Raw genomic sequence first — 27,754 nt, 5'->3', positions numbered from 1 at the left:
GCCACGCCATGTAGTCCCCAGACTTGTAGCCAGAACTGCACTGTGCCAGGCCAGACCAGGCTGCATACCGGTCAGGACCAGCGGGGTTGTTCTGCTTTCCTCTCCTCCAGCTGCAGCTGCTGCTGCCACTACTCCTACACCTGCCCCTGCCGTGCCATGCTACTTTGGGTGGGCAGGCAGGAAGCTTCAGCAGGAGGTTTCTGCCCAGTGCATGAAGCTCTGGCTTCAGCTCCCAGCCACCTTCCACCCACTTCATCCACCCGACTTCATGAGCAGCCCCTGCAGGAGAGCAGCACAGGTGGAAGGCAGCCACGAGCTGGAGCTGGATCTCCATGCCCTGTGCAGGAGCCTCCCACTGAAGCTTCCCCCCACCCACCCACCTGGAGTGACACAGCAAAAGCAGGAGCTGCAGCTGGAGCCAAGGGGAGCAGGACAGCCCTGCTAGCCCTCGCCAGCATGCGCAGCTTCTAGTGAGCCTGTTCCCAGTGTGGCTGCAGCCAGCTGAGTGCTACTGTGCTCCTCTTGCTTCCAGTGGCCATTCCTCCTCCCACTCCTGCCCCCTGCTGCACCGCTCTGGGCAGGGGGAGGGGGATGGGAAGCCTCAGCCCAGCTGCTCCTTCTGGAGGTGAGGGGAGCAGAGGAGCATCTGGCTGGCTGCAGCCGCACTGGGAACATCCCCACCAGAAGCTGCACGCTGGCTGGGGTTGGGGCTGGGGGAAGTGTAGATGCAGGCTGCCCAGGTGGGAGCAGGTGGGGCTCAGCCCCATGTGGAGCATTGCAGGGGCAACCAGTTCGTGGGCCAGAACCAGCTCATGAGCTGTATTTTGCCTGCCCCTGGGTTACAGACTATTAAGAAAAGCTGGACGTGTACAAGTTCATGGGGCCAGATGAAATGCATCCAAGGGTGCTTAGAGAGTTGGCTAACATGATTGCAGAGCCACTGGCCATTATCTTTGAAAATTCATGATAATGAGAAGGTCCAAGACAATTGGAGAAGGACAAATATAGTGCCCATTTTTAAGACAGGGAAGAAGCAGGATCCAGGGAACTACAGACCAGTCAGTCCCACTTCAGTCCCCAGAAAAATCATGAAGCAGGTCCTCAAAGAATCTATTTCTAAATATTTGAAGAAGAAGAAGGTGATTAGGAAAAGTTGGCATGGATTCACCAAGGGCAAGTCATGCATGACCAACTTGACTGTTAGGGCTGTGCAAAGCTTCAGTCCCCAATTCAATTTGGCAGAGATTCGGCCCAATTCGGTGGCCAAATCTCCAAATCTGAATCAAATCAGGAAACCCTTTAATCTCTCCGAATTGAATCAGAACCCTCCAAATTGATTTGGAAAGATTCGGCAATTCAGACATAGACACAGCTTTAAATGTGTTGCTCCTTGTTGCATCCCTTCCAACCTTAATTTTCTATTATTCCATGATACATTCACTTGTACCTACAATTTTTGCCCAGTTTGCCTATTGTAAGAATTAGTGGCCCTCCACATGAAGGAATGAGTAGCCAGCAGTTTCTGAACCCCAAATGGAGAGGCAAAAGTGGTGGATCCGATTAAACAAAGAGAATCCCACAAAAACCTGCTGCAAACTAATGGACAAGACAAAATTCAGCTTTCCTTCCAAACCCAGCTCCTTTTTTCCCTCTGTATATTGTGATCTTTTGGAGAAGGGGCTACTAGACAGAAACAGGTTTTTTTTGTACAAGTCAAACAGAAAACACAAGAGAAAAAGCTCCCTACATATGAAAAACATTTGTGTTTGCGTTCATTGACATACTGAGAAAAGAACTGTCCACTGGATAATAAGCATTAATTACATGGTGCCTACCACCTCATCATCATCATGTTCTGTGCCTCTTGCATAAAGCAATAAGCCATGAAAAGGGTAAAAAAAAAGTAACTAAATGAGTTTTGCAGTGCCATTCTCTCAAAAATCAGAAGATTTCAAAAAAAATTCAATGCATGTTATAGTTCTTTGCTTTCATGAGTGCATAGAAGATCCAGTTGGAGTTAGTGCCAGTGCTAGGCACTGCCTAAACATATCGCAAGAAAAGGGCAATCTAAAGGCAGAGAGAGAAAAGGGAAAATTGGTACAAAGATGGAAACTAATTTGTCCAAAGATCACAGACCAGCTGAAATGAAGATCTTGAACGCACAACTCAAGTCTCCCAGCTGTTAAACCATACTGCCTCCTCAAATGTGTCTGGTAATCCAGAACCTACTAATATTTTCCCATTGTCCTTGTGAGTTCCTTAATAGCACACTATTTCCAGTGAAGGTTTACTGAAAGTATGACATTTCCATGTAATTAACTATAACACAAATTAAAGACAACCCCTGGCAGCCTCAACTTGAATTGTAGCTAAAATAATTTTTTTACTCTTTCATTTTTTTCTAGATAAATGCTTGCTTTGCTTCTTTCTGGGGGTCCTCACCTCCTCCCTTTATAGCATCTACTCCCTTTCTTCCCTAAGAGGCTGCAAAATTAAGCTTTGTATTTTCATAAAGAAATTAACACTTACAAGAACTGTAAAAGGAAAAGGTTTTCCCATCACTACAGTGGGCTGCACATTTCTTTGAATATATGCTATTAAACTCCTGCAAAAGTGTAGATCTGGAGAGACTGAGAGCTGTAATCTTCAAAGCAAATTACTTACCAGATTAATAATGCCCACTTTAGAATTGAAATCCTTAGCTCCTGTGTGATTATTCTGTGCCAAGCTTTTCCTGACCATTCTCTAAAGAGGCTGAATTATTATCTGCATCTCTGTCTCTATGAGAGACAATGAGGGTAGTTTATACTTTTTGCTCATGTACACAGTTGGGTCTGCCAGAAACATTTGTTATCAACCTATCGTTTCAAACACGTAAGAAACCTGGCACGACTACTTATTCATTCCTAAGGTAAACCTCTGGTTTTCAGTCAATGTGTGGCATTTTTTTAATGTCATTTCACTTGATAGTTTGCTTTAGCTAACTTTTTTGGATTTGACATCTTTTTTTATTTAATCATGCTTGACTAATACTGAGCCCTAACCTACAAAAATAGGTTCCTGCTGCTCCAGTGAGTTTGTTTAGGTCCTCTTAATGTGCAAAAAGCCAAAAAGAATAAATTTACATCAAAATTAGGAAAAAGATGTGAAATCCTACATCACGATATATCACACTGTCAAACAGAACGTCCATGTACCACTCCAATAAAAACAGCAGAGTGATTTGCCACAGTAGATCATACAATTTTCCTGCAAACCAGAGGTGCAGTTACAGTTTACATGATATACTAGCTAGCTAGCTGGCTCGCTGATAACAGTTCAGCTTCAGCAGCAGGGGCTTTAGTGCAGACTGCAGAAGACTGTCAGTGACATCAACTGAGTACTCAGAGGCCAAAACTGTATCCCACTAAACTCAGGTGTATTTCCATGAGCTACAATCACATCTTTTGCAATGTAGCCATAACCACCCCCTTTTTGTCATCCATTCCAGTGTGGAATCCAACCTGGAACCACAGGTGTAGCTTTGGATCTAGGGATTTCAATAAAATACCTGACATTTGAAATTCAGAAGATGGAGAGTTTGGAATCTTTACCACTCTACTTCCATCTAAATGAAAGAAAATATTTCATGCACAAGACACAGCTGTCATTCCTAAAGAGATATGAATGCACAGCTTACGCTTAGCAGTCACCTGCATATTCAGAAAGTTTGCTTTCTAAAATACAAAAATAGCTGAACTTTCAAAAGATGTCCATCACACTGGACCTTTTCAGTAACACACAACTATGCTCTCTGAATTAACTCCAATGTAAGTATTAATGTATTTAGGTTTGCAAGATCAAAATTATTTAAAAAGCATTTACTGCAAAAGGGAACTATTAACTTCAATAAAAAGATGAAGAAGTTTGCAAGAAATCCTGCTAATATACAAGTGCAAGGTTAACAGAAGTCCTGCCCACTAAACTTGAACAAGACACTGAGACCTTTCACACTTCATGCTCCACTTGAAACAAGGTCCTTGTCCGATCCCTTTAAAGGAATCTACATACTTCATCAATCAACTCTTTGAATATGACTTTGTATTAAGGCACCAATGGTCCAAATAGACAATATGCCTCTAGCTTTTAAAGCCTACAGACAAATAATCAATTGATACTTACTGCAATCTGAAAGAGCACATTAAATACTTCTAAAAGGGTATTTTACAGTACAACTTACCTCAAAGATACTATTAAGCTGTCTACCATGATCTTTTACTGTGAAGTGTCTTGAGGATAAAAACTGCGTTAGAATATGATGCAGATTACACAAGAATCCTGCAGAATAAGAGAGAAAAACATGTCAGCATCTTTTATTGGCAATTTTCCAAGATGCCTATGAAACTAGAGATGGACCCACACCAAACATTTATAGCCAAACTCCCTTGAACTTTGCAACAATTCAGGTTAGAACTTAAGTCTATCCCTGTTCAGGAAAACATGTAACCTATGCTTACCTCCAACTGAAATCAATGGGTCTTAAGTGCTGAAGTGCTTTGCTTAACAAGAATGAACTGCTAACTCAGGAATAACCAGGTTCATATAACTGGTATTAATTTATGTCTTTATTTCACGTTCCCTTTTAATCCCTTTGAAAGCTTCAGTTCCTCTCTTTCTCCAACACATGCCTTGCCATTATTTCATAACCAGTAGCAAGCTGAGGCCCTGTGTAGTGACTTATTTTAGAATAGGACAGAACATTTTTAAAAGGTTTCCAAATATTGGTGCCAGTGCTCTGCAGGAGTGTATATTGCCTAAGCATTTGGGTACATGCAACAGAAAATGTGTCCCTGAGTACAGCCAAAACACAACAGCCAAGACATCCTTCTTTGAATTCAACCTTTTATACTTTACCTCTCCAAGTTGCTTCAATAATATCCGAGCACCTCCCAACATTCCTGCTGGGCACGGGTGTCACCCTCGTAGACAGCAGCGCTGAGGAACACAGAAAGTTCCTGGCAAAGCACTGAACCCAGAGTTCCCCAGTCCCAGCCAACCATCCTAACTATGAGTTTGGCCTTCCTCCCCTCATAAGAGAATTTTATATTTGTGATTCTTAGTTCTGCAAATCTGTAGGTGATTTCTGTTGCCCAAATATAGCTTTATTGTGTGGTTAAATCCTAAATTGTTGAGATACTAAAGGACTTGCTTGCTTGGTAAAGTTTCGGATACTGGGAAAGCAAATTGAGATACTAATAAGAGCCCAAACAACTGATGTGGGAGAGCACAGTATTAACCTTAGGAAAAAATAATTTAATTTCAGTTAAGGACTGAACCTACATCTACACATCTCAGAGCTGAATCAACTCTGGCCTGTATTATATCATTTACAAACAGTTACATGCCTCTCTGTAAGAGTGCTTTCAAATTATTCTCCTTCCCAAATACAAATGCCTACAGCTACACAATTTTATTTTACAAAGATATCCAGTACTTTGGGCTAGATCCTCTGCTGGTGTCAGTAGGCATGACTTTATGCCAGAAGTGCACCACTTTGCACCATTAGGCCTGCTTCCCTTTAGATTCTTGCCAAACCTACAAAAAAAAAGTTGCTAAGCATTTTGACAGACGCCCTAAGAAATTAGTTACTAAAGACATTCTTGCAAAAATTGTTAAGGAAACAAAGACCTCTTTTCCTGCTACCTGATATGTAATTATCAGAAACTCCAAGGCCAACAATCTTGGATTCACGGTAGTAGAACCTAGAGGATACGTATGTAACATGGATTGCCACCGGTGCAGTTTCAAATCAGATTTACCAGATGTACTTTCTTTCTCTGATTTTTTTTTCTCATTCCAAGATAATCTTTTCTTTCCATGTGCTCCTGGGGGGAGGGGGGGGGTGTAGGCAGGAGGAGAGGTAGAAGAATGTGATCCCAGTGGAAGATTGTGATGTGATACTAATTCAGACATAAAAATAAATGTGTATCAACCTAATCTACTCTGCAAATGACACCTTATTCTGAAAAACAAAAAGATGTTCTTATGGACACAGTGTGCGTGTCTACATGACATACTGCATGGTAAACTACTAGGCTAAACTAATTAACTATGCAGCAGGGTAGTACTTGTAAATACAAGCACTATCTTGCTGCAGAGTTTTTTTTACTCCACAGCAGTGCACATATAGATGCTGCCCTGGCTGGCTGGGGCTCGAGGGTGCTTCAGTGCAGGGGGCTGTTTGCCGGCTAGCCCCACACTGAAGCACCCTCATGCCCCAACCAGCCCCTCCACAACACATTTAGCTGAGGGGAGCAGCACCGGGCTGGCAGACTGACTCCTCAGAGTCTCTGCCAGCGGGGGCTGCTCCAACCCAACTCAATTTGCTGCAGTCCCAGGTGCATGTGAAGACACAGTGCCCAAGAACAATAAACTCCGAAGTTTATTATGCACATTTTACCCAGAGTTTTTAGTACAAAGTTCTGAAACTATGTCACTCATTTGCCCTCAATGGGATGTGAAGCATGCAATGAGATGTTAGATAGGTAATTAACGTAAGGGCCACACAACAGATTTTGAAACTTCTAAAAGCCTTACAAGCAGTCTACAGCAGTTAATAATTCTTGAGGTCTTGTAAATACGAAAACAAACATTTTTTTTAAATTGAAGGAATCTGAAAGTATTGCAGATACATCTAGCAAAGCACAGTCCCATATACCCATGCACACCACAATGATTGCAGAAGGAATAACACACAATGTATCTTGTCATGAACTGTGGTGTTGGGTGGTGTTAAGCAGAGATGTATATAAGACTTAACACAACATGAAAATTGTTGAAAGTTTCCAAGATATTCTATAGTCTACCCTGGGAAAAAGCCAAGACCTTTGAAAATTCTTCAAAAATCAGAAAGAAGATGCACTGAATTCACATCTGCCCTGTTACCACTAAGCTTGCTGGCTTTCAGGTCATCGACATTTCTTAATCTCACTATAGCTTTTTCCATTTATGTAATTAAATATTAACTGGACCAGAGTAAGAGACAGCAGTGGTTAGGTCACTCACACGGGACAAAGGTTATCCTATTAAAAGGCCTGCATCTCCCACATCCCAAGCGAGTGTGCTAACCTCAGAACTATCCTGGTGGATAAATACAAATTCAGGCTATTCTGGGGCAGTTCTATCATGACCAGAGAAAATTTCCCTTCCATTAAAAGTGATCTTTTCCACAAAAAGTTTTGTTTTTGACAAATCAAGCCTTTTATGGTCAGCCCCCCCTCCCCCCCACCCACTAGACTTCCTAGACTTTACTTCTCCCCTCCTCAATTCTTAACCAAGTTTGCCTAGCCCTAGAGGGTATTACAACTGATTGTGGTCCCTACAGTCATACTACCTCTCACAATTTCCAGTACTCACACAGGATCACCCTTCCTTAGCTCTACTAGATGCCAAAATTTGGCACCTTAAGTGAATCAGAAAAATAGCATTATTAATAATAATAAAGGAGATGTCAAAATGGGGTGAAAAGGAGAACAACAGCTACCCAGGGAAGAAATACCTACTAGAACTATGCTTGCCATTTTTTAGAAAGTTACACATAATATCTTAAGCACTGCTGAATGATACAGTACACAAAAATATAATCGCTGAGAGAGATCTGATAGGACACAGAGGTTAAGAAAAGAAGAAGCTTTGCTGGGAAGCCACTAGGCTAATCAAGTTAAATGCATTCTCCTCCTTTAAGAAAGTTTCAAAAAATATTCAGAGAGCTAATTAATTAGTTATCTTAACCTCTTAAATATCATGAGACCTATCACATGGAATTCTTCAAGTGACTGTACCTTTTGTTTATTGTGAACAGAAAGTATTTCACTTTCAGGAACTCCCATACAATCCTTAGGAAGCCTTTCAGCTTCTCATTCCTTTAATTTCTGTCACTTCCTATTATCTATGCATTAGCTATAAACTTAGCAAAACCTTCTTAATCTGTCTGTGTGTACACATATGCAATGAAAAATCTTATAAAACAATTTTAACTTGAAGCAATGATACTTCCATCATCTAGATATACCCAAACTCAATTATGTTCAAAATAGGTCAGAGCTGTATGACCTATTTTGTCTTGTTGCCTTAAATACATGGCAAACCAAGTTAAATTTCCTTTGATATTTATCTTTCTGGTTAGATAGTATATCTTGCCAGCTATTGACAATGGCTATTTGAAGTAGCTATGAAACTTGAGTGACTTTCTAAAGTAGTATTTTCCACTGATTTACAGCTCACTTTTTTATTAGTTAAGAAAAGTTCAATAGCAAATAATGTTGGGTGAGATTTGTCTTTACAAAATTTTACAAAATCCCTTTAATAAAGCAAAGACAGTCTTTGACTATAACCTCCTGCATACTGGCAGAACAGTTTAATACAGAGAAGCAGCTAATAACCATGTACATGAGCCCTTTGGATTGCCTCCAGTTCACTACATTGACAACACCTCCATACAGAGTTGCACAGTACAGTACATTAAACAAGCTGGATACATTTGTACAATCTCTGCACAAACTATGGTCAACCAGGGCAGGAAGAAGAACAAGGAAAGAGGGTGAATCATACTGCATCTCTTGATGTACAAGGCCAAACTCATCTATGGAACCTGGGTTATAATGGGATGTCTAGATTCAAGAAGGACTTCAGTGATTAAAGCATTGCCTAAACAGACTTTAGGCACCTACATGCAAAATTGTGATCTATACACCTCAACTTAGCCGCTATTTAATTCTGGGCATGCAGAAGTTCACTGGAGTCAGTTTAAAGTCACTTTTTTACTCTAAAGGTCTCCAATCACCTAGAGTTTAGGTAGTGATAGGTCCCATGTGATAGGATCCAGAAACTAAGCCACTTAGGAGACGGAGGTGGAGGAAGCAATCTGGTAGGCATGCTCTGGAAACAGCTAACACACACTGACAGAATCAGGCTTCCTACAAAATGCAGTAGTAGCCACCATTTAACCTTTAAAAAAAAATAACAGAGCCACTGGTAAAGAAGGAAGCCCTCTCCCAGGAAGTAGGAGACCCTAGGCCAAATGCTTCTCTATACCAAGAGGTTCGAACTCCAGCTCTCCTACCTTGCAGGGGTGTGTCCTAAATACTAGTCTAAAAACTAGACTGAGTGGGGGCTCTCTCCATAACTGCTATTGAAGCCGTGCTACCACGCAAAAAAAGAATGCAAGCCTGATTGAACTAGAGAGAGCACAACTCTTTAGGCTCTGATGTAGCTGATTTTTTTATACAACACCATAACTGCTCAATGTGCACTGCAGAAGCAGCAAAGACCAGAACACACAGAAGGATGTTTTTTGGTGAAATAAAGTTAAGTGCCTACCTTTGGGAGAGGATTCTAAAGGGTGGACCCCAAACTGACAGAGGATCTTTCTGTGGAGTCCCGAGGGACCTAAACCCCAAGAGGTGAGGAATGCACAACCCTCTCATCAGCTGTCCCTACCATATTAGGAAGCTCCTTACTCAGCAAGCTGGATATTCTAACTATTCCCATGCACTTGGAGCAGTCGAGGCAACTAACACTGGCTCTGGATTCCCCTTGGAGGGGATGGGGAGGCATGTACCTAACATTTAGTTAATACAGCATCCAATCTTAATCTTCTCAGTCCTTTACTGGAGCCAGACCCTAATTCCCACAAACCATTTGCAAATAAAGCTGTATTTTGTGCTGCAGATGGTCACTCTATGGAGTGAATAGATTAAAGAACAACCAAGATTATATGCATTGGTGGTGCACCCCCTGAGATGGGCAATGGTTGACGGTGCCTGCAGGCAGTTGCCGCTTGCCATCCACACCACCAGCAGTGTCTGCAGGCAGTTGACAATCGTCACTGGCCACCGCCGCTGCTGCCGCTACCAGCGATATCTCCAGGTGGTCACTGATCGCTGGTTGGTGCTCACCACCCCACCTGCCTCACCACTGACACCGCCACAGCTGCCTGCAGAAGCTTCCCACTTGCCACCACCATGCCCCCGTCACCACCTGCGGGTGGTCGCCGTGCCCCCCCCCAGCCTTGGGAGGCATGCAACATTCATAATTATATGATTTGTCTTGTAAACTGTAAGCACATGCCAATATTAAGACAGGGAACTGTCTACTGCAGTGGGGGCCAAACTTTTGGGCATGCATGTCACAAATAAGTTCTAAAGCCTCTCCAAGTGCCAGTACCATAGCGGGGAGGGGGCCTATGGGGCAACTGATCTGGGAGCTGAAGCAAAGGCACTGCCCAGCCAGGGCAGGGTGCAGGATGGGGTCTGTAAGTGGATCTGTATGCAGAACGGGGGGTAGGCTGCCACTGTAGGCTTTGCCCCAGGTGCCAAACTTCATTGCTATGGTACAGCTGAGTGCTACTCTGATCATCTTCACCTATACAATCTGCCACTCTGTTTTCTGCTCCCTGCCCTATCTGCCTTTGTCCTACCTATCCCCTGAACTGGTCTGCCATGTGCCACAAACAGAGGCTGCCCATGCCACTTACAGCACATGTGCCACAGCTTGGCCACTGCTAATCTATTGGACATGATCTGTTGAATAAGCCCCTCAGTATTCATACAGCCTTCTTAACATTTGTTTCCTGTTTATGCCATCAGTTTACTCTAACTTCAGTTGAATTACTGAACTTGCATTTGTAATTGAAGATGATAATAACAAGGCCACTTAAATTCACTGCAGAGTTTTTCAGTTCTATAAATATGTTAATTGCTAAAAAGTGGATTTAACATCAGTTGAAAACAAAATTCACTGGACTAATGTCAATATCAAAACTGATTACTAGGGTTTTAATTTCTGATTTATATACCCTCAAACCCTGAGGAGTATAAATGAAGCTTGTATAAAGTCCGAGTGCGAAACAGCAAAATCAAAACAAAAGGCTTCAAAACAAGATGAGGGCACACAAAATGTTTTGAAAGTTTTGAAACATTTCAAGTTTCGAAATTGGGCTTGCTGCAGCTAAACAGAAACTAAGAAGAGGGAGGGGAAGGAGTGGGGGAAGGACTGCTATGATATAGACATCTAGTTCCTATTCAATTCCCCAGCTCTCTAATTATTTCCCCAGCTCTAGCCGGAGGGTGTGGGCCCCCAGATCTGTGCATTGGGTTTCAGCAGGCTGCCACTGCAGTTTCAACCTGCTGAAAGCCTGCACACAGATCATGGGCCAGCACCCAAACCTGCCCAGTGCAGCCCACACTGAGCACCAGGAAGAACCCAGTGCTGGCACTGGTCCCAGCTGGCAGCGGCAGCCTGCTGCCATCCCATGTGCAGATCCAGGGGCCCGTGCCCCCCCCAGGAGGAGTCTGGCACAGCCCCACAGCCCTCCCGGGGAGTGCGGGCTCACAGATCTGCATGCGGGATAACAGCAGGCTGCCACTGCCGGCTAGGGCCAGCACCAGCACTTGGTTCTTTCCAGCGCTTGGCACAGGCTGCGCCCGGAAAACTGGGGTGCTGGCACTGTTGCTGGCCCCAGCCAGCAGCAGCAGCCTGCTGTCATCCTGCATACAGATCCAGGGGCCCGCACCCCCCCAGGAAGAGTCCAGCACAGCCTTGCAGTCCTCCCAGGGGCCATAGGCCCCCAGATCTGCGCGTGGCATGACAGCAGACTGCTGCTGCCAGCAAGTGATATGAGTTTTGCTTTGAACTATCTGAGGTACAGTTTCCAAGAAATCCCTGCACCTATCTCCTTGAAACTTGGCGGGCTTCATGCCCTGAGAAAGGGCTACCACTTCTGATATTTGCAGCCAAATCAGGCTTGAAATGACAAAGTTATAGGTCTTTTCATGATTCCCTATTATAGCCTATGGGTGAAACGTTGAAACAGCAATTTTGTTTCTACGAAACAAAATGGAATAGTGCTTCAAAACAGAAAAACAAAACACTGTCCCTTCAAAACGGAAGTCAGAACAAAATGGTGCTGTTTCGCATAGGCCTAATATACAGCTTATTGCTAGAGGAAAAGTTTTGTTGAAGTATCAGGTAAAAAAACCAACACAAATATGTTGATAAAATCCCCCAACTAGTTGAGAGACTCCAGGGAAGGAGGAGAAGTACTAGAAATTACCATCTTTTATCAAATAAAAGAGAAGGTTTTTCTACCCATTCAGCATGGAGGGGAGAAAGCCCTTCCTTTTATATTCACAAACAAGGAAACCTCATTAAATAAATACATTATCATTAAACTTCTGCCAAAAGCAGCATATGCTCAGTAACAGAAACCAACTACAAGGTTGATTAAATGCAGACCCACTGATCATAACTATAAGACACATGGCCCATGTTGGGCAAACATGCCAATGGGAACCTACCACAAGCATAAATTAGTGTAGCTCATCTGAGTAAAATACATAATAGTGCCATTAAGTGCAGTCCCCCTCAGTATTGACTTTTTCAAGTCACAGTGAACCACCACATTGCATACATTTCAATTTCCTCTTCACTTCCACATTTGAGTTGTGCCTTTCTTTCCCCACTTACAATGATTCCAGTTTCTTCTCCAGCATTAAATGTCTGGAAAACATGACTGAACAGGGCTGCAAAGAGTTCACCTAGAATTCCTCTGTCGCCCCCCTTTCTCAGCCTGTTGCACACAATTAATGTGGTCCTGCCTTCCATGAGATGAAGCCAGACCAGGTTGCCCTATGCCTCATCTGAATATAAATTTTTGGAGGATCCCAGGACTCATGGCACAAACACCCAGTTCCAGCCATGAGTGGGAGGTCTAATTAGCATGTGGATCTTTTGTAGAGGGTATCTGGAGTACACACACTTACTGAGCAATGAGGTCACCATGGCTTGCAATGCTGTTGACTGATGAGGCCCAGCCCAATTACCTTTATGGTAAATCATGGGCCTTTCAACTAATATCATGCATAGCTTGTACCATGTAGAAGTAGGTGCTAAAGTGCTGCTTAAAATTGTGTTTATAGAGTACCTGTGCTAAAACTTGCAGCAGTTTCAAAAAAGCTAAACTACATAAATTCTAGATGAACTAAGTCTATGGGAAATGCATCCAAATTTACTACAGGTATATTTATTTCAAGGTCAGTGTTTTCAAATTTGCTTTTCACTTCCATATGCTCAGGGAGAGTAGGGTGTGAAAATACAGGGAGCAAGAGAAGTAGCTGCCAGGGGAAGAAGTTGAGGGGGCCAGATTTATTTTCCTTGCTATAGCAGTGGGAAGAGGGACAAATTCAAGGCAAAGCAATAATTAGATTCTATGTTTGGAAAATTATAGCAAATTTATAATATTTTCCATATCTCAAATCTAATTATTGGAGGGTCATCTTATATTTGAGTAAATACAGTAGCCTATCTCAAAAAAAATATGCTGGCACTCAGTTTCCAATTGATAGCTCTCATCAGCCTTTGGCTAAATAGAATTTTATTTTCTAACAACAATCATTTTAATTATTATCCTTCTCTTTTGAGCATGTTATTTTCTTACAAGGCTGAAATGTACTTACAACCTCATCTCCAGTTGAACAGTGTTTGCCTGGTAATCTCAGTTTTGATTCATGTTAACAGGATCCTAAGTCTGTGTTGTCCTCCATTGCACTCCTTTTAAAAAAGCTACTATAAAGTTCAGAATTAGGATTCCATTATGCCTTTATCACATGCCTGATCTTTCTGTAACTTTAGCATATTCTTTTCACAAAGGAACAATGGTCACAGTGTAACATTTTCCACAATTTTCTCTGAAGTAGGTAAGCTAAGCATTATATCCTATTATAAAAAGCTCTCATGCTTCAAAAGATTCTACAGGCAGAGAAAAAGCAAATTAATAATACTATGCCAAATCAGGAAAGGCTTCTGCCTTCATTTAAAAGGCTGAATCTCTTCTGAAAAGGTATCCATATTATTTTTCTGTTCCTATTAGGAAGGAAAAATTATTTGTCATGAGAACCCAGCAAGTTTATCCAAAAATCCAGCCTTCTTGCCTTTGACTCTAGTATTGAAATAATCCCATCCAATGCCACTTTGGAAAAAGATATGTTAGCCTGTCTTTTGCCAAAGAGAAGAAAAGAACAAGAGCAATTTAGTTCTGTAAACTTAGTTCTGCCATGGCAGACAGAAAAATTCTTGTGAAGCATTCCCATCCAAAATGCAAGTAACAAATGATCAAGAACACATACAAACACCACAAATAAGGGACGGTTAATACAATTAATTTATTGTATAAAAAATATCAATACTTAACTTTATAATGATCAGGGATCCAGGTTTTCTGTTTGCTGTGGAAAAATGAAGAAAAACGAGGATTTTCTCCTTCAGCAGAGAAAAATGTTGATTTTTCTCTTTTAAAGGAGAAAAAACGCAGGAAACCATGGGTTTTGCTTTGCAAGTTGGTGGAGTTCCAGCCTGCAAGGGGCTGCTTGGGGCTGGAGGGGAGCAAGAGAAGGGCAATCAAGGCAGAGGGCACTGCCTGCACATGCACACACACATGTACGCAGGAGCCAGGCAGCGGTGGAAAGCAGCTCCCACAGCTCCCTCCAGATAAATCTATGGGGGCTAGGGACGAAGAAAGGGGATGGGGCAAAGGCCATGTTGAGGGTGGAGGGGAAGGGGGACAGGCCATGCAGGGGGGAGGGGGCACAGGCCACATGTTGGGTGGGTAAGGGGCAAAACAGCACAGGCCACAGGTCACACAGCAGGCATGTGGGGGGCACGTCCCCCTAAGATTTCTGCACCTACAGTGGGGGGTGGGCCTGCAGCAGGGCCAGAGCAGCTCCAGTCAGGAGCCACCTCCGTGGTCATCACCACCAAGGTGAGGCACCCCCTGCCTGCCTGACAGTAGCAGAGGCACAACTCCATGCTACTGCTGCCACATTTTGCACACCTCACCATAGTGGCATGGTGCTCCCTCACGCACCGGGTCCCATCTGCTGGGCTTCAAAGGCAGCTCCTCTTCACAGCTAGTTCCTGCTACAGCCCTGCAGCCTGCTGTTGGCACAGAAATTTCAGGGGGCATGTGACCCCCACACTGTCACTTGCACCACCCCCCACCTTCCCCACACACCCACTCCCTTCCTCACACACTGGGGGCAGGGAGCAGCGGGTCAGGAGTGAAGGGCACTGGCAGGGCCAGGGAGCTGTGGGTTGGAAGCAAAGAGCACCACACCAGAAAGCAGCATGGGGGACAGCTGCAGTTGGACCCACATCCTAGTGAGCAAAGGGGGCAGGGGAAGCTCTAACTTTTCATTATAAAAAAAACAAAATCAAACACCAAAATGTATAAGTATTTAGAATTTATTTTATTATAGTGACTGAGGCACTATTGGGCTTTCAAACTGCTTTAAAATGGTAAATGTATCAACAAAATATTGTGTTCAAGTGATACACACACACACACACACACACACACACACACACACGTATAGTGCCATTTCATTTTAATCGCAGAAAAACACAGATTTTGGGTGTCTTAATCACTGAATTCGAAATTTTTAAACAGAAAACCAGGATCCCTAATAAGGATTACCTGGGTAACTGGCAAAAAAAAAAAAAAGCCAGCAAGCTGTCCAGTTACACTAAGAAGCTATTTCTTTTGATTTCCCTAGCATCTATCAGGAGTAAATCTACTGGAGTAAGTTTAGTTTATAGTAGTACATAACTGAGTAGAACCAGTGCGTGCTCAGGTCTCAATATGCTGGAGACCACCTGGGGACTTCCTCAGCAATTCTCAAATAAATGAAAAAAAGGCTCTGTAAGGCTATTTATTATATGGTTTATTCTAGGACTTAAAGCAAACAAGTACACTAGTCTGGCAGTATTAATTATAGCACATATTGGAAAAGAATGCAGCAAACAAGACGATCTTCATTTAATGGCTGAAGCTATTAAGGGGTCTTTGGCACATTTGCAGTTACATGGAAAGCAGCCCATAAAATTCCAAGCCTCTCCCCTGTCTAACACTTTTTCAAATCCCCAAAGAGCAAGTGGGTCAATGAATTCCAAACAGTTTGCTTTTTGAGCAAAATCATAGGAAAAAGAGTATAAACAAAAACAAAAACAAAAAGCCCTAAACTAATGCATCATGTGCCATCTTGAGACTAAAAGAAAGATTTTTGCAGCAAGTAATCTGAGCAGACAGGAAAATAATAGACAGCTGCATCAGTGGAGTGTACAGCACAACTCAAGAAGGCTTTCTTATGCTCCTTGTCCTAAGTCAGCTCTGTTTTGCGCTACTCCCTGCAGCAAAAATCAATGTCTCAAGATGCCAAAAGATGAGTACTTGGTGGGGCAGTAAACTGCCATGCCATAGCTCTTTCATTTCAATTGGGCCTCTGTGCCATGGCTACACAAATGGGGGAGGAGCACAGGAGACAATACACCAGATCTTCACCATTGGAAAATCTCATTACCTACAGAAAACTTCCCAGGACAGCCACTGAAGTGCTAAAGTGACTGTGACGCAAACCAAGGTCTGGACCAAGCAATATGTTGACATTTGAAAGGAAGCACTAAAAAAATGAGAGAGAATATCACCAAGTGGGGGCATTTATGAGTTAACAAACATAGCATTCCAAATTCACAGATGAGCAGGGAGCGAAATAATAGAAGAGCAGCAGTTCTGACATCCTTAGTATGGTGCTACTTAATGGTGGGGGGGGGGGGGCAGAGTGAGGAGGAATTCTGTTGCATGATATTACCTTTTCTAATCAAGACACTTCCATAATCTAGATACTCCTTCACTTTTTACTTTGACAGATCACTTAAAATAACATAGAACAGTCAAGAACAATTACGAATGCTCCAGAATCTGCATGCTCCCAGTGCATGGCTGTCATAGGAGACTTCAACTACCCAGACATCTCGTGGGAAGAGCACTCAGCCAAATCCGAATGGTTGCAAAGCTTCCTTGTGTGTGGACGAGCTCTATCTGACTCAAGAAGTCTATGGACCAACGAGAGGCAAAGCACTGCTCAACCTGGTACTGGCAGCCGGGGATGATCGAATCAGCAACCTAATGATCGAAGGGAAACTGGGAGACAGCGACCATGAGCTGATCACCTTCACTGTCCACTGTAAAGCTAGCAAGTAGTCAGCAAGGCAGAAGTCCTCGACTTCAGGAAAGCTGACTTTGACAAGCTCAGGAGGCTTGCTGGTGAGGCCCTAAGGGACCACAACCCAAAAGGGAGGGGAGTTCAGGAAGAGTGGTTGCTCCTCAAGGGAGTGATCCTGAAAGCACAAGCAATGTATATCCCATCTCAGAGGAAAGGCAGCAAAAGGGCACAGCAGCCCCCTTGGCTCTGCAGGGAACTAGTGGACCTCCTGCATCTAAAAAGAAAGACCTATAATGGATGGAAGACTGAATCCACCCCAAAGGAGGAATATTCTGCAGTGGTCCAGACCTGTACGGAGCGAACCAGGAAAGCCAAGGCTGCAACTAAACTCCAACTGGCTACATGTATCAAAGACAAGAAAAAAGACAAGGAAAAGTAAGGGTAACATTGGACCCCGGCTAAATCATATGGGACAATTGACAACTGACACCCAGGAAAAAGCCAACCTGCTTAATGGGTATTTTGTGCCGCTTTTTCACCAGCCCCAAGGGCTGGCCCTGCTCAATATGATACGGCATGGCCAGGGTGAAGGAGAATTGTTACCCTTCATCAGTGTAGACCATGTGAAGAAACACCTTGAGAGGCTGGACACCTTCAAGTCAGCTGGCCCAGACAGTTTACACCCCAGGGTACTTAAGGAGCTGGCAGGCATCATAGCCATGGATAGCTGGCAGGAATCATGCCATGGATCTTCAAGAACTCATGGCACTCACGTGAAGTGCCCAAAGATTGGAAGAAGGCCCGTGGTGCCTATCATCAAGAAAGGGAGGAAAGTAGATCTGGAAAACTATGGGCCTATCAGCCTGACCTCTATCCCAGAGAAAATCTTGGAAAAAATTATCAAAGACATTCTTGACAAACTGGCTGATGGCAACATCCTGGGAGATAGCCAGCACAGGTTTGTTGCAGGTAGGTCTTGCCTGACCAATCCCATCTCCTTCTATGACAAGGGGGAGGAAATTGATGTCATATATCTTGATTTCGAAAAAAGCCTTCGATTTGGTGTCCCACGATCATCTCATGGAAAAATTGGCCAATTGTGGCCTCAGCTATACCACAGTCCGATGGCTGAGGAATTGGCTCAGAGGTCGGACCTAAAGAGTGGTAGTCAACAGAAGTAAATCATCATGGTGCACCGTGACCAGTGGGGTCCCCCAAGGCTCCATCCTTGGGCCTATATTATTTAACATCTTTATTAATGATGTGTGTGCCCGTCTCTGTTCCAGGAGGTGCTCCCGGGCAACTCTTGCGCGGGCGGCTGACCGGGCCTGCCCTGCTCTCGCTGGGGAGTCCCTGGAACTTGCCGGCCACGGTCGTGGCTGGGCCTGCCGCCAGGGTGTCCCCCTCGCTGCGGCCTCCAGCGCTGAAGCGCCCCTGGGCGGGCTCACACGGGGCTCCGACCTCCCCTACACCCCGGCCAACACCACCTTGGGTCATGGACCTTCCGTCCCTTGTCCCCGAGCGAAGACTGAGCGTCGAGGGCCCTCTCCGCCCTTTGCGGCTCTCTTCCCCGACACCCCGCCAGGACCTCTGCCCGGTCTTCCCTGGTTCCCTCGCCGGGTTCCCTCCGGCTCTATCCTGGTTCCCTCACCGGAGCTCCCGCCGGCTCCAACCCAGTTCCTTCACCGGAGCTCCCGCCGGCTCCAACCCGGTTCCTTCACCGGAGTCTCCCGCCGGCTCCAATCCAGTTCCTTCACCGGAGTCTCCCGCCGGCTCCCTGGAGCCTCTGCCAGCTCGTCCCCCTTTACCTCACCAGTGAATCCAGCTGGCCCTCTCTCTAGGCTCCTCCTCGGGGCTTCTGCCGGCTCCCGCATCAGTTTCGCCGCTCCTCTCCGGCGGCGCGGCTCTCCCCGCCTCTGTTGCTCCCGGCGAGGCTGCAGCCCGTTCAGCCCATGGTCAAAGCCCCTTGCGGGGGCCCGGTTCCACTCCCGGGCTTCCTCCTGGGCTCCGCGTCCTCCCACCGCGCGCCCCTTCTCTCCTCGGGGCCGCCTTTTATTTCCGCGGAGCAGCGCCTCTCGCTGACATCGCTCCGCCTCAGCTATATGAAAGCGCGGCTAACAAGCCGCGCGGGTGGTTCCCCGGCCTGCACGCCACCGCTGCTCCCCTCTCCTGCGGAGCATACGTAAGTGTTCCCCCCGGCCCTGGGCCGGGGGCTCCCTCTAGTCCCGTTGTCCCTGGGACAATGTGGATATTGGTTTCAGAAGTGGACTGGCCAAGTTTGCTGATGACACAAAACTTTGGGGTAAAGCGTCCACACCTGAGAACAGGATGGTGATCCAGGACAACCTGGACAGGCTCAGAAAATGAGCAGATGAAACCTGATGGTGCTCAACACTGAAAAATGCAAGGTATTCCACCCTGGGGAAAAAAACCCGCAACACACTTATAGGATAGGCAGTGCTACACTTGCTAGCACCATGGCCGAAAGGGACTTGGGGATCATGATTGACCACAAGATGAATATGAGCCGCCAATGTGATGTCACAGCTGGTAAAGTGAGCAAAACTCTGGCTTGCAACCATAGATGCTTCTCAAGCAAATCCCAGGATGTCATCTTCCTGCTGCACTCGGCCTTGGTGAGGCCACAGCTGGAGTACTGTATCCAATTCTGGGCTCCACAATTCAAGAAGGATGTTGAGAAGCTTACAAGAGTCCAAAGGAGAGCCACAGTTGATCAGAGGGCAGGAGAACAGGCCTTACGATGAGAGGCTGAGAGCTGTGGGACTCTTCAGCCTGGAAAAGCGCAGGCTCAGGGGGGGACCTGGTGGCTGCCTATAAGAATATAAGGGGTATATATCAGGATCTGGGGGAAAGCCTGTTCACCAGAGCGCTTCAAGGGATGACAAGGTCCAATGGTCACAAACTCCTCCAAGACCGTTTCAGGCTGGACATAAGGAAGAATTTCTTTACTGCCCGAGCCCCCAAGGCCTGGAACAGACTGCCTCTAGAGGTGGTACAAGCACCTACTCTGGAATCCTTTAAGAGACATTTGGATGCTAATCTTGCTGGGATCCTTTGACCCCAGCTGAATTCCTGCTCCTGGGGCAGGGGGCTGGACTCGATGATCTTCTGAGGTCCCTTCCAGCCCTAATGTCTATGAAATCTATGAAGAAGGTGCCATGAATGCTCCAAGTGGGAAGGAATGGAAATTTTTAGGATTATGTTTGTGAGGCCCTTTTCAGAAGACAAACTTCATTAACATTTTCATAAACCTAATTGGCATACTTATGACCATTAATACTGGAAGAGCAAAAAAAGGAAATGTCTAAGCAACCAATTGGGTAGTCTTACCTCTCTGTCTAGGCACAGGTTCAGGTTCTGGCAGAGGTGAGTGAACCCTTTATTCTTCTGAGGCACAACAGATGAAATGTGTTGCTTTCAATTTTACTGTTGCTAACAGAACTGTGGCCTTCCTAAAATGTGGACAGTAAGGGTATGGGTTTGTACTTGACCACTAATTTCCCTCCCTCCACTAACAGAATATGTACCAGTTATCATTCTGGCTGCTGCTCTGTACCACAGGTATAAATCACGGTGTTTTAGGTGTGTAGTTCACAACCCAGTCCGAGAGCCTCCTTATAAAATAGCATTTTGGCAGATTAGTGGTATTAAAATAGGTTGCTTATCTCTTGCAATCTCTTTGTCAAGAATAAAAATGTCTTTTACATTACAGAAAAACAAGGACATTTCAAAGGAATTACACACACACACACTTGAGCTACTGAAGTAAGATAATGCAGGTTTGGCTATAGAACTAGTAGAAGATAAAAATGAGCAGCTATATAAGAACTTTTACAAACCTTTAAATTTCTTTATCCATACTTCTTTAATTTAATGCTCAATGCATTTAAATAACTCACAGAAAATAGTCTTTATCTTATTCTCTCCTTTCACCACTTGCTAAATGAAGGCTGATTTTCACAAGGTAAGATTTCTTTTTGAAATCAGAGAAAATTACCATACTTAACAACATATGCAGCAATTAACCCCTACTATTTAATGAGTGACAATGCTGGTGGTGACATTAAGAAATGAAACAAACCATTTGGCAAAAGCTATAAGCTATAATACTTTGCCTGGTCATGAACACCTTACTTTCACTGTTATATAGATCTGTTCCTATAGCAAAAGTAGGATCACTGGCCTGCAGCCACTTTTCTGCAGCTTGATCCTTCCAGCAATGGACTAGAGGTAGCACATGAAAACTGATGCATAGTTTTCCTAGATTCTTTTTAATCTTGGAAAGCCACCAAATGAGATTTTATGCCAACAAATAGAATTCTACCTCTGATGGGATTTTACTTTTTCCAGCCCCTCTTTTTTCAACACTTGTTAATAAAACTATTTGGATGGGGACAGATTTTAAAATGCCAACTGTTTTTGCCCAATTCACTCTCTGATGGAAACATGCCCTGGGTCACTTAGTTTCCTATCAGACAATGTGCTCTGAGATCAATAACCAACTAAAAATGTCCTTATCAATTGAAAAAAGGCAGTGATATTTTGACGCTCCAACAGCTTTTATTGTGACTGTTTTCTCTTGTCAGAAAAGGTGCCAGGTGTCACTGTACCAGATCTGGAACACACCACTCTCAGCTTCCCTTGGGATGGCCCCAAAGTATCCAAAACTCACAACCCATTCACCCTGTTTTCCTGAGCCACCTCCTAAATTGGTAGGAATTGCCACAAGTTCCCTTCAGCTGCATTAAGTCAACACAATGCCCTGTGATGGAACCTATACAAATTTGTGTGTGTCAGATCTGGCACGTTACCTCCAAAATCCCGTATTTTGTATCATAATACTTATGAACAGGTGGGAAAAAAGTGGTCAATGCTCTCCAAGGTTAGGGACAGAAGTTGCACATAAACCAGTTTAAGTCTTCAGAAACTGGTTTAAACCTCTAACAGAAAAGAAGCTCAGTGCACATAAACCAGTTTCAAAATGGCTGAAACTGGTTTAAGATTGGTTGACTATAGTATCAGACTTAACTGATTTAGGTCAAACTGGTTTATGAAACTTCTTTCCCAGACCCCTTCCTGGTTCAACTTAAATCATAGTCCCCCAGCATCCCAATATAGGCTGCATGTTCACTTCCTCTTCCTGCTGCCCCCTGAGGTTTCTGGGATTTGCAGTCCAGAATCACAGAAGCAGGTCTATGCAGGGTTGCTCATCACTTCCTCTTCCTGCTTCCAGGTGCCTCAAATTTGTAGTCCATGATCAAAGCCAGCAAGACTCTACAGGGTTGTTCCCTTCTGTTCAATACATGCTCACTTCAGTGAAAGGACTGTTCCTGTTCAAGCTTTTATGAATTCAGTGCTACTGCTTTTTTCCCTACCCACCCCCTCCTCAGCCTAGCAGGCACTGCCCCCCTCTCCCTCGCCCCCAGCCTTAACTCGGGTGTGGTAATATTAACTCAGGTGTAGAAATGACTAATAGTAAAGTACTGGAAACACTGTCAAGACACTCAAGAAAGCAAGATTTTGTGATGTGAATCTGAATTGAGATGCATGTTTAACTGTAGTGACTACAGGACTGATGAAACAATCTTCTGAATATTTTTGGCCTGGTTTGTTGTATTTTTTAAACTTCGTATATAATCTACCAAATTAGTGCACATTTCAGTAGTTATATTTATTTTTTGCTTTGATCTTAAACTGAAAAATATAGCATAGACTCCCTAGCATATTAATAAAGCAAGTTTCTAGTTAACTGAAGATTAAATTGTTGTTATAAGTAATGATGTGTCACATCATCTGGACCCCCCTTCTCAAAATCCTAGATCCAACTATGCCCAGTGGACCCTGAACAACTGCTGCTCATCTCTTCATAAAATCAGATTAGCAACAAGCACCCTCTTTATTCACACTTGGGAACACTGAAAGATGCCTTGTGTTTAACTGCTCAGTCAGTATGCAACTGTTAACTAAAGCTTCAGAAACAAACAATATTACTTTACAAGGCTTAATATAGTTTAAATTGACATAAAACATTTTTAAATTAATGTGTTATTACACATGTAAAAGTACATGTAAAAGTTAGCTTAACAATTTGTGCTGGGACCCTGTTTCCTCTGTCTATACACTCAGATAGTCACAGATGTTTTCACTCAAAAACATTTCATGAAAATTAAATTCTATATATAGAGCTTAACAGATACATTCAAGAATCTTAAATGCCCTGATTGATCTGAGGCAAGGATTCATTTATGGCAATATCTTTTATTGCACCAACTATGTAGCTGGGACAAAGTTAGACAAGCTCTCGAATGGAAGGCATGCTTCCTCAGGTCTCTTGTATTCAAAAGGTTGTCTAACTATATCCTAACTACATAGTTGGCACAATAAAAGATATCACCCTAAGAAAGCCTTGCCTCTTGAATAATTCTGAATCATCACAGCTACAACATCACTCTTACTACCTGATTGATCTGGGCACTGGTCCTATCATCCTTTGTTTCTTGATCCTTGCAAGGGAGAGGAAAGGAAGACAGAAGAGGAGGATGGAGAATTAAAGGAGAGTGGTGGAAAGGTTTAGAAATACCAGAATGAGAAATGATAATTCAAACCAGAAAAGTTTTTTCCCTGGTGCAAAGCACAAATAACTCCATTTGTATCAACTTAGCTAAACTAGAATAAAATCTTTGCAAACAAAATGCAAACAGGGCCTGTACAAAAGAGAAAGAAAGTAGATAGATTATATACACAGCACTCACTGAATCTAAATGCCTGACTATTAGGGGTGTGCAAAGTAGGTCGTATTTGATTTGAATTTGGATTTGGACTGATTCGGGGAACAGTGATTCAATTAGTTGATTCAGATCAATGTCCAGATTTGATTCAGCTAAATCCGAATCTGAAGATTCGATGCCGATTCAGAGAATCAGCAATTTGGCCATAGATACAGATTTAAATGTTTTTTCAAATGGTGGGGTGGATGGAGCATTGCACAGGAGCACAGGGGGGCATCCGCATGCTCAGCAGCAGACCCGGAAGTGGACCAGAAGTACTTCCGGTCCACTTCCGGGTCCACCACTGAGAGTGCAGAGGATCCCCCTCATGCCCCCCAGGCTCGGCGATTGGCCACAGGGGGACCCAGACCCAGGAGACACCAGTCGCCAAGCTTGGAGGGAGTGGGAGGTTCCCCAGCACACTCTGCAGTGGACCCAGAAGTGGACCTGCAGTGCTTCTGGTCTACTTCCGGGTCCACCGCTGAGCACACTGGTAGTGCCCCTACACTCCCGTGGGATGCTCCATCTGCCTCATCATCTCAGTGTTCACGAGTTGCCTGGTACTTTGAGGTATGTAGAAAAAGCATTTAGAAAAAGCATTTAAACCTGTATCTATGTCTATATCATCGAATCTCTCCAAAATCAATTCAGAGGGTTCTGATTAGATTCGGAGAGATTAAAGGGTCTCCTGATTCAATTCTGATTCAGAGATTTGGCCGCAGAATTAGGCCGAATCTCCACCACAGCCAATCAGCAACCAAAGCTTCGCACAGCCCTACTAACTATGCAATCATCACCTTTCAAGGCCAGGCTTCTTCAGCTTCGTTACAAGACTTTATTAAAGGGGTAAATGCAAAGCAACCTGACAGAAAAAGAAAGCCAAGATATCAGATGGTAAATGCCTATTCTATAAACTTAAGTGCCTCAACCAGAAAGCCAGAGCACCTGACAGCTGCAAGAACTTTTGAAGAGTGCTGCAAGATGCAAGGGGATAAGTGCAGGCTCTGGTTAGTCCCTGCCTAGCTGCTATCCCACTCCCTCTACAAGGAGGTAAGCACTGTAATCAATAAATTAATTTCTGAAGTGGGGTGCTACTCAGTTCACCAGAGGTACAGAGGGGTGCTTTGAGTCTAAAAAGGGTGAGAACTGCTAAAAAGGGTGGGAACCGGTTGTTTTTCCTTAAAAATCCCCTAGACAATATGATTAAACCTACCTCAAGTCCTCACTGGTGGCATTCTAGATGGGACATAAAATTTCCTTGAGATGTGTGTCATATGTTTTTTAATTATGGGCACTTCTTAGCTCTCCTAAGTAGCAACTGCCAATCTCTGACTCTTAGGTCCCCCCTGCTGTTCTCCTGCTGGGCAGCAATCTATAGTCTCGGACATAAGAATGGGTACCCCTTCTCTAGAAGATTCAAACACAGTACTGTAGAGTGACCGGCAGACAACGGCACGGACTGTACAATGGCGCAGACCATGATGAAGGCAGATGGGTTTTATTTTGGTTTCTCACCCTGATTAGCGCAGTGCCATGTTTAAGTGGCAGAACCAGTATTGTTCCTCAATACAGCCGAACCACAAAGCACAGATGACTTTAGTTATTCTGGTTCTGCCTAGAGCACTTCTATAGTCACAGCTATTAATTGTTTCTAAGATTAAAAAGTCTTTTCCTGCACTCCCCTGGAATTAAGCAAATGGATGTGGTGTGGTACAAACAAGGCAAGGTTAGGAGGTCTTCCAGTTTCCAACCTATCTCAGCCAGAGTCTCTCCAGAATACAGACTTGCCAACAGCAATTAGTCATATCAGTTTATATCATGAAGTAAATGATGGTTCTCAGAGGACCTAGGCTAAACTATCAAATTAGTATTTTGGATGGGGACCAAGGGCTGACCAGCCTTTCAAAAATTATGATCCATCCTACTAGAAAGGCCTTAAGAAACAGATATTTCTGTGCAGTTAACTGGAGGCATGCATACAGGGAAATTTAAGCACAATATATATCAGCTAATTCTTAAAAGTGACAATATCCCTCATATCCAGTAAAATATATTTATTAGGCAGTCAAAAGCTGTACAGGTGACCCCTGCCATTCACAGAGGATATGTTCTCGTATCCCCCACGAATGGTGAAATCCACGAATAAGGCACTGAGTTCATGAACCCCATCTGCATTCATGAACGCAGTGCCCCTGGTGGGTGGGAGGGGAGGGCACAGCTCTGACAGCAACAGCAGGAGCGCGGTGGCAGCAGGAGCCTGGTGGCAGCAGCGACAACCCAGCAGCAGCAAGCGCAGAGCTCCCAAGGAGCTCCTGTAAGTGTATAAAGTGTATTTAAAATGTGGGTTCGGCATTCGCGAATATCTGAAACCATGAATGCTGAACCCACGAATAGCGAGGGTTTCCTGTATTCTCTCTGACAAGAGAGAAACTTTCTGCCTCAGGAAATGCATTTTTTCTGCATTGCCTGCTTAACGATAATTCCTGCCAGACAAAAGATAAGCTATATCTTAATTTTTTAAGCAAATCATGAGCATTCATACATAATGTCCAATCAGAATTTTATACAATTCTGAAAGTCCAGATCCTACCATCTTAGAAAGAAGGACTAACAGTAAAACAGGAGCCCAATTAGTTTAAGTGTTTGGGTAAGTGATTGTTTTGCTTACAGTTCTAGCCTTCTGCTGTTGCCACAGATTGGTGGCCTATATGAAGTCATTCAGGTCCCAGAGGAAAGGTATTTCTCTCAGAGCCACCACAACTTCAGGACTGTGAAAGAGAGACAAAGGAGAGAAGAATACATGAAGCATGCAGAGTTCTCTCCTCCTAAATCAGGCTGATGCAGAATGGCTAGTGATGTCAAAATCCTGCACTTTCCAGCTAACTTTTCAGATGAAGAAATTAAATGAGAGTCAAATGACTAACTTCATGAGTGTCTTCAAGAATTCCACTCTTTGGAGCAGAAGATTTGGTGCAAGCACACCCAAATGTTAGAATAGTGGCAGCATAAAGAGCTGTCACAAAGTCCTCCCCTTGCACAGACTCAGGAGTGGCCTTAAGGCAGATCAAACCAGCAACTGCTTGGGACTCCAAGCTGATCTCAGGTCCCACATCCAGACAACTTCCTGATGCAACTATTGGAGAGACCAACCAGGGGCTGTACTCTTCTTGACCTACTGCTCACAAACAGAGAAGAATTGGTGGGGGATGTAGAAGTGGATGGCAAGGTGGGCAGCAGTGACCACAAGATGATTGAATTTAGGATCCTGGAAAAATGAAGAAAGGAGAGCATTAGGGTAAGGACCCTGGACTTCAGAAAAGCAGACTTTGACTCCCTCAGGCAACTCATGGGCAGGATCCCCTGGGAGGCCAGTCTGCAGGGGAGAAGAGTCCAGGAGAGCTGGTTGTATTTAAAGAAAACTTACTGAGGGCACAGGAATAAACCATCTCAGAGTGCAGGAAGAATAGCAAATGCAGACCATCTCAGCTTAGCAGAGAACTCTTCAGTGAGCTTAACCACAAAAATGAGGCTTACAAGAAGTGGAAACTTGGACAAACAACTAGGCAGGAATATAAGGATATTGCTCAGGCATGCAGGGATGAAGTCAGGAAGGCCAAAGCACAACTGGAGTTGCAGCTAGCAAAGGAGATGAAGGGTAACAAGAAAGATTTCTACAAGTATGTCGGTAGCAAGAAGAGCACCAGGGAAGGTGTAGGTCCCTTACAGAATGGGGGAAGCAACCCAGGGACAGATGATGAGGAAAAGACTGAAGTATTCCATGCCTTTTTTACCTCATTCTTCACAGGCCAGGGCAGCTCCCAGACAGCTCCCAGACTACTGTACCTGGCAGCACAGTTTGGGGAGAAGGTGAGCAGGCCTCAGTGTTAAAAGAACAAGTTAGGGGCTATTTAGAAAAGTTAAACGTGTACAAGT

General features: G+C 44.1%; 1 protein-coding gene across 2 annotated transcripts in view; it reads right to left on the bottom strand.

Moving 5' to 3' along the window:
- Positions 1 to 27,754, bottom strand: part of THSD4 (thrombospondin type 1 domain containing 4) — a 702,916-nt gene that overhangs the window by 655,942 nt on the left and 19,220 nt on the right. For both annotated transcript variants that reach the window (XM_059714825.1, XM_019477615.2), the window contains exon 2: positions 4,220 to 4,317. In XM_059714825.1, the coding sequence (XP_059570808.1) occupies positions 4,220 to 4,248 (29 nt within the window). In that variant the 5' untranslated portion in view covers positions 4,249 to 4,317. The remainder of the gene's footprint in view (positions 1 to 4,219; positions 4,318 to 27,754) is intronic.

The sequence above is a fragment of the Alligator mississippiensis genome, chromosome 11 (assembly GCF_030867095.1).
Source record: "Alligator mississippiensis isolate rAllMis1 chromosome 11, rAllMis1, whole genome shotgun sequence".
Classification (NCBI taxonomy): Eukaryota; Metazoa; Chordata; order Crocodylia; family Alligatoridae; genus Alligator; species Alligator mississippiensis.
This window is presented reverse-complemented; position numbering and strand designations above follow the sequence as displayed.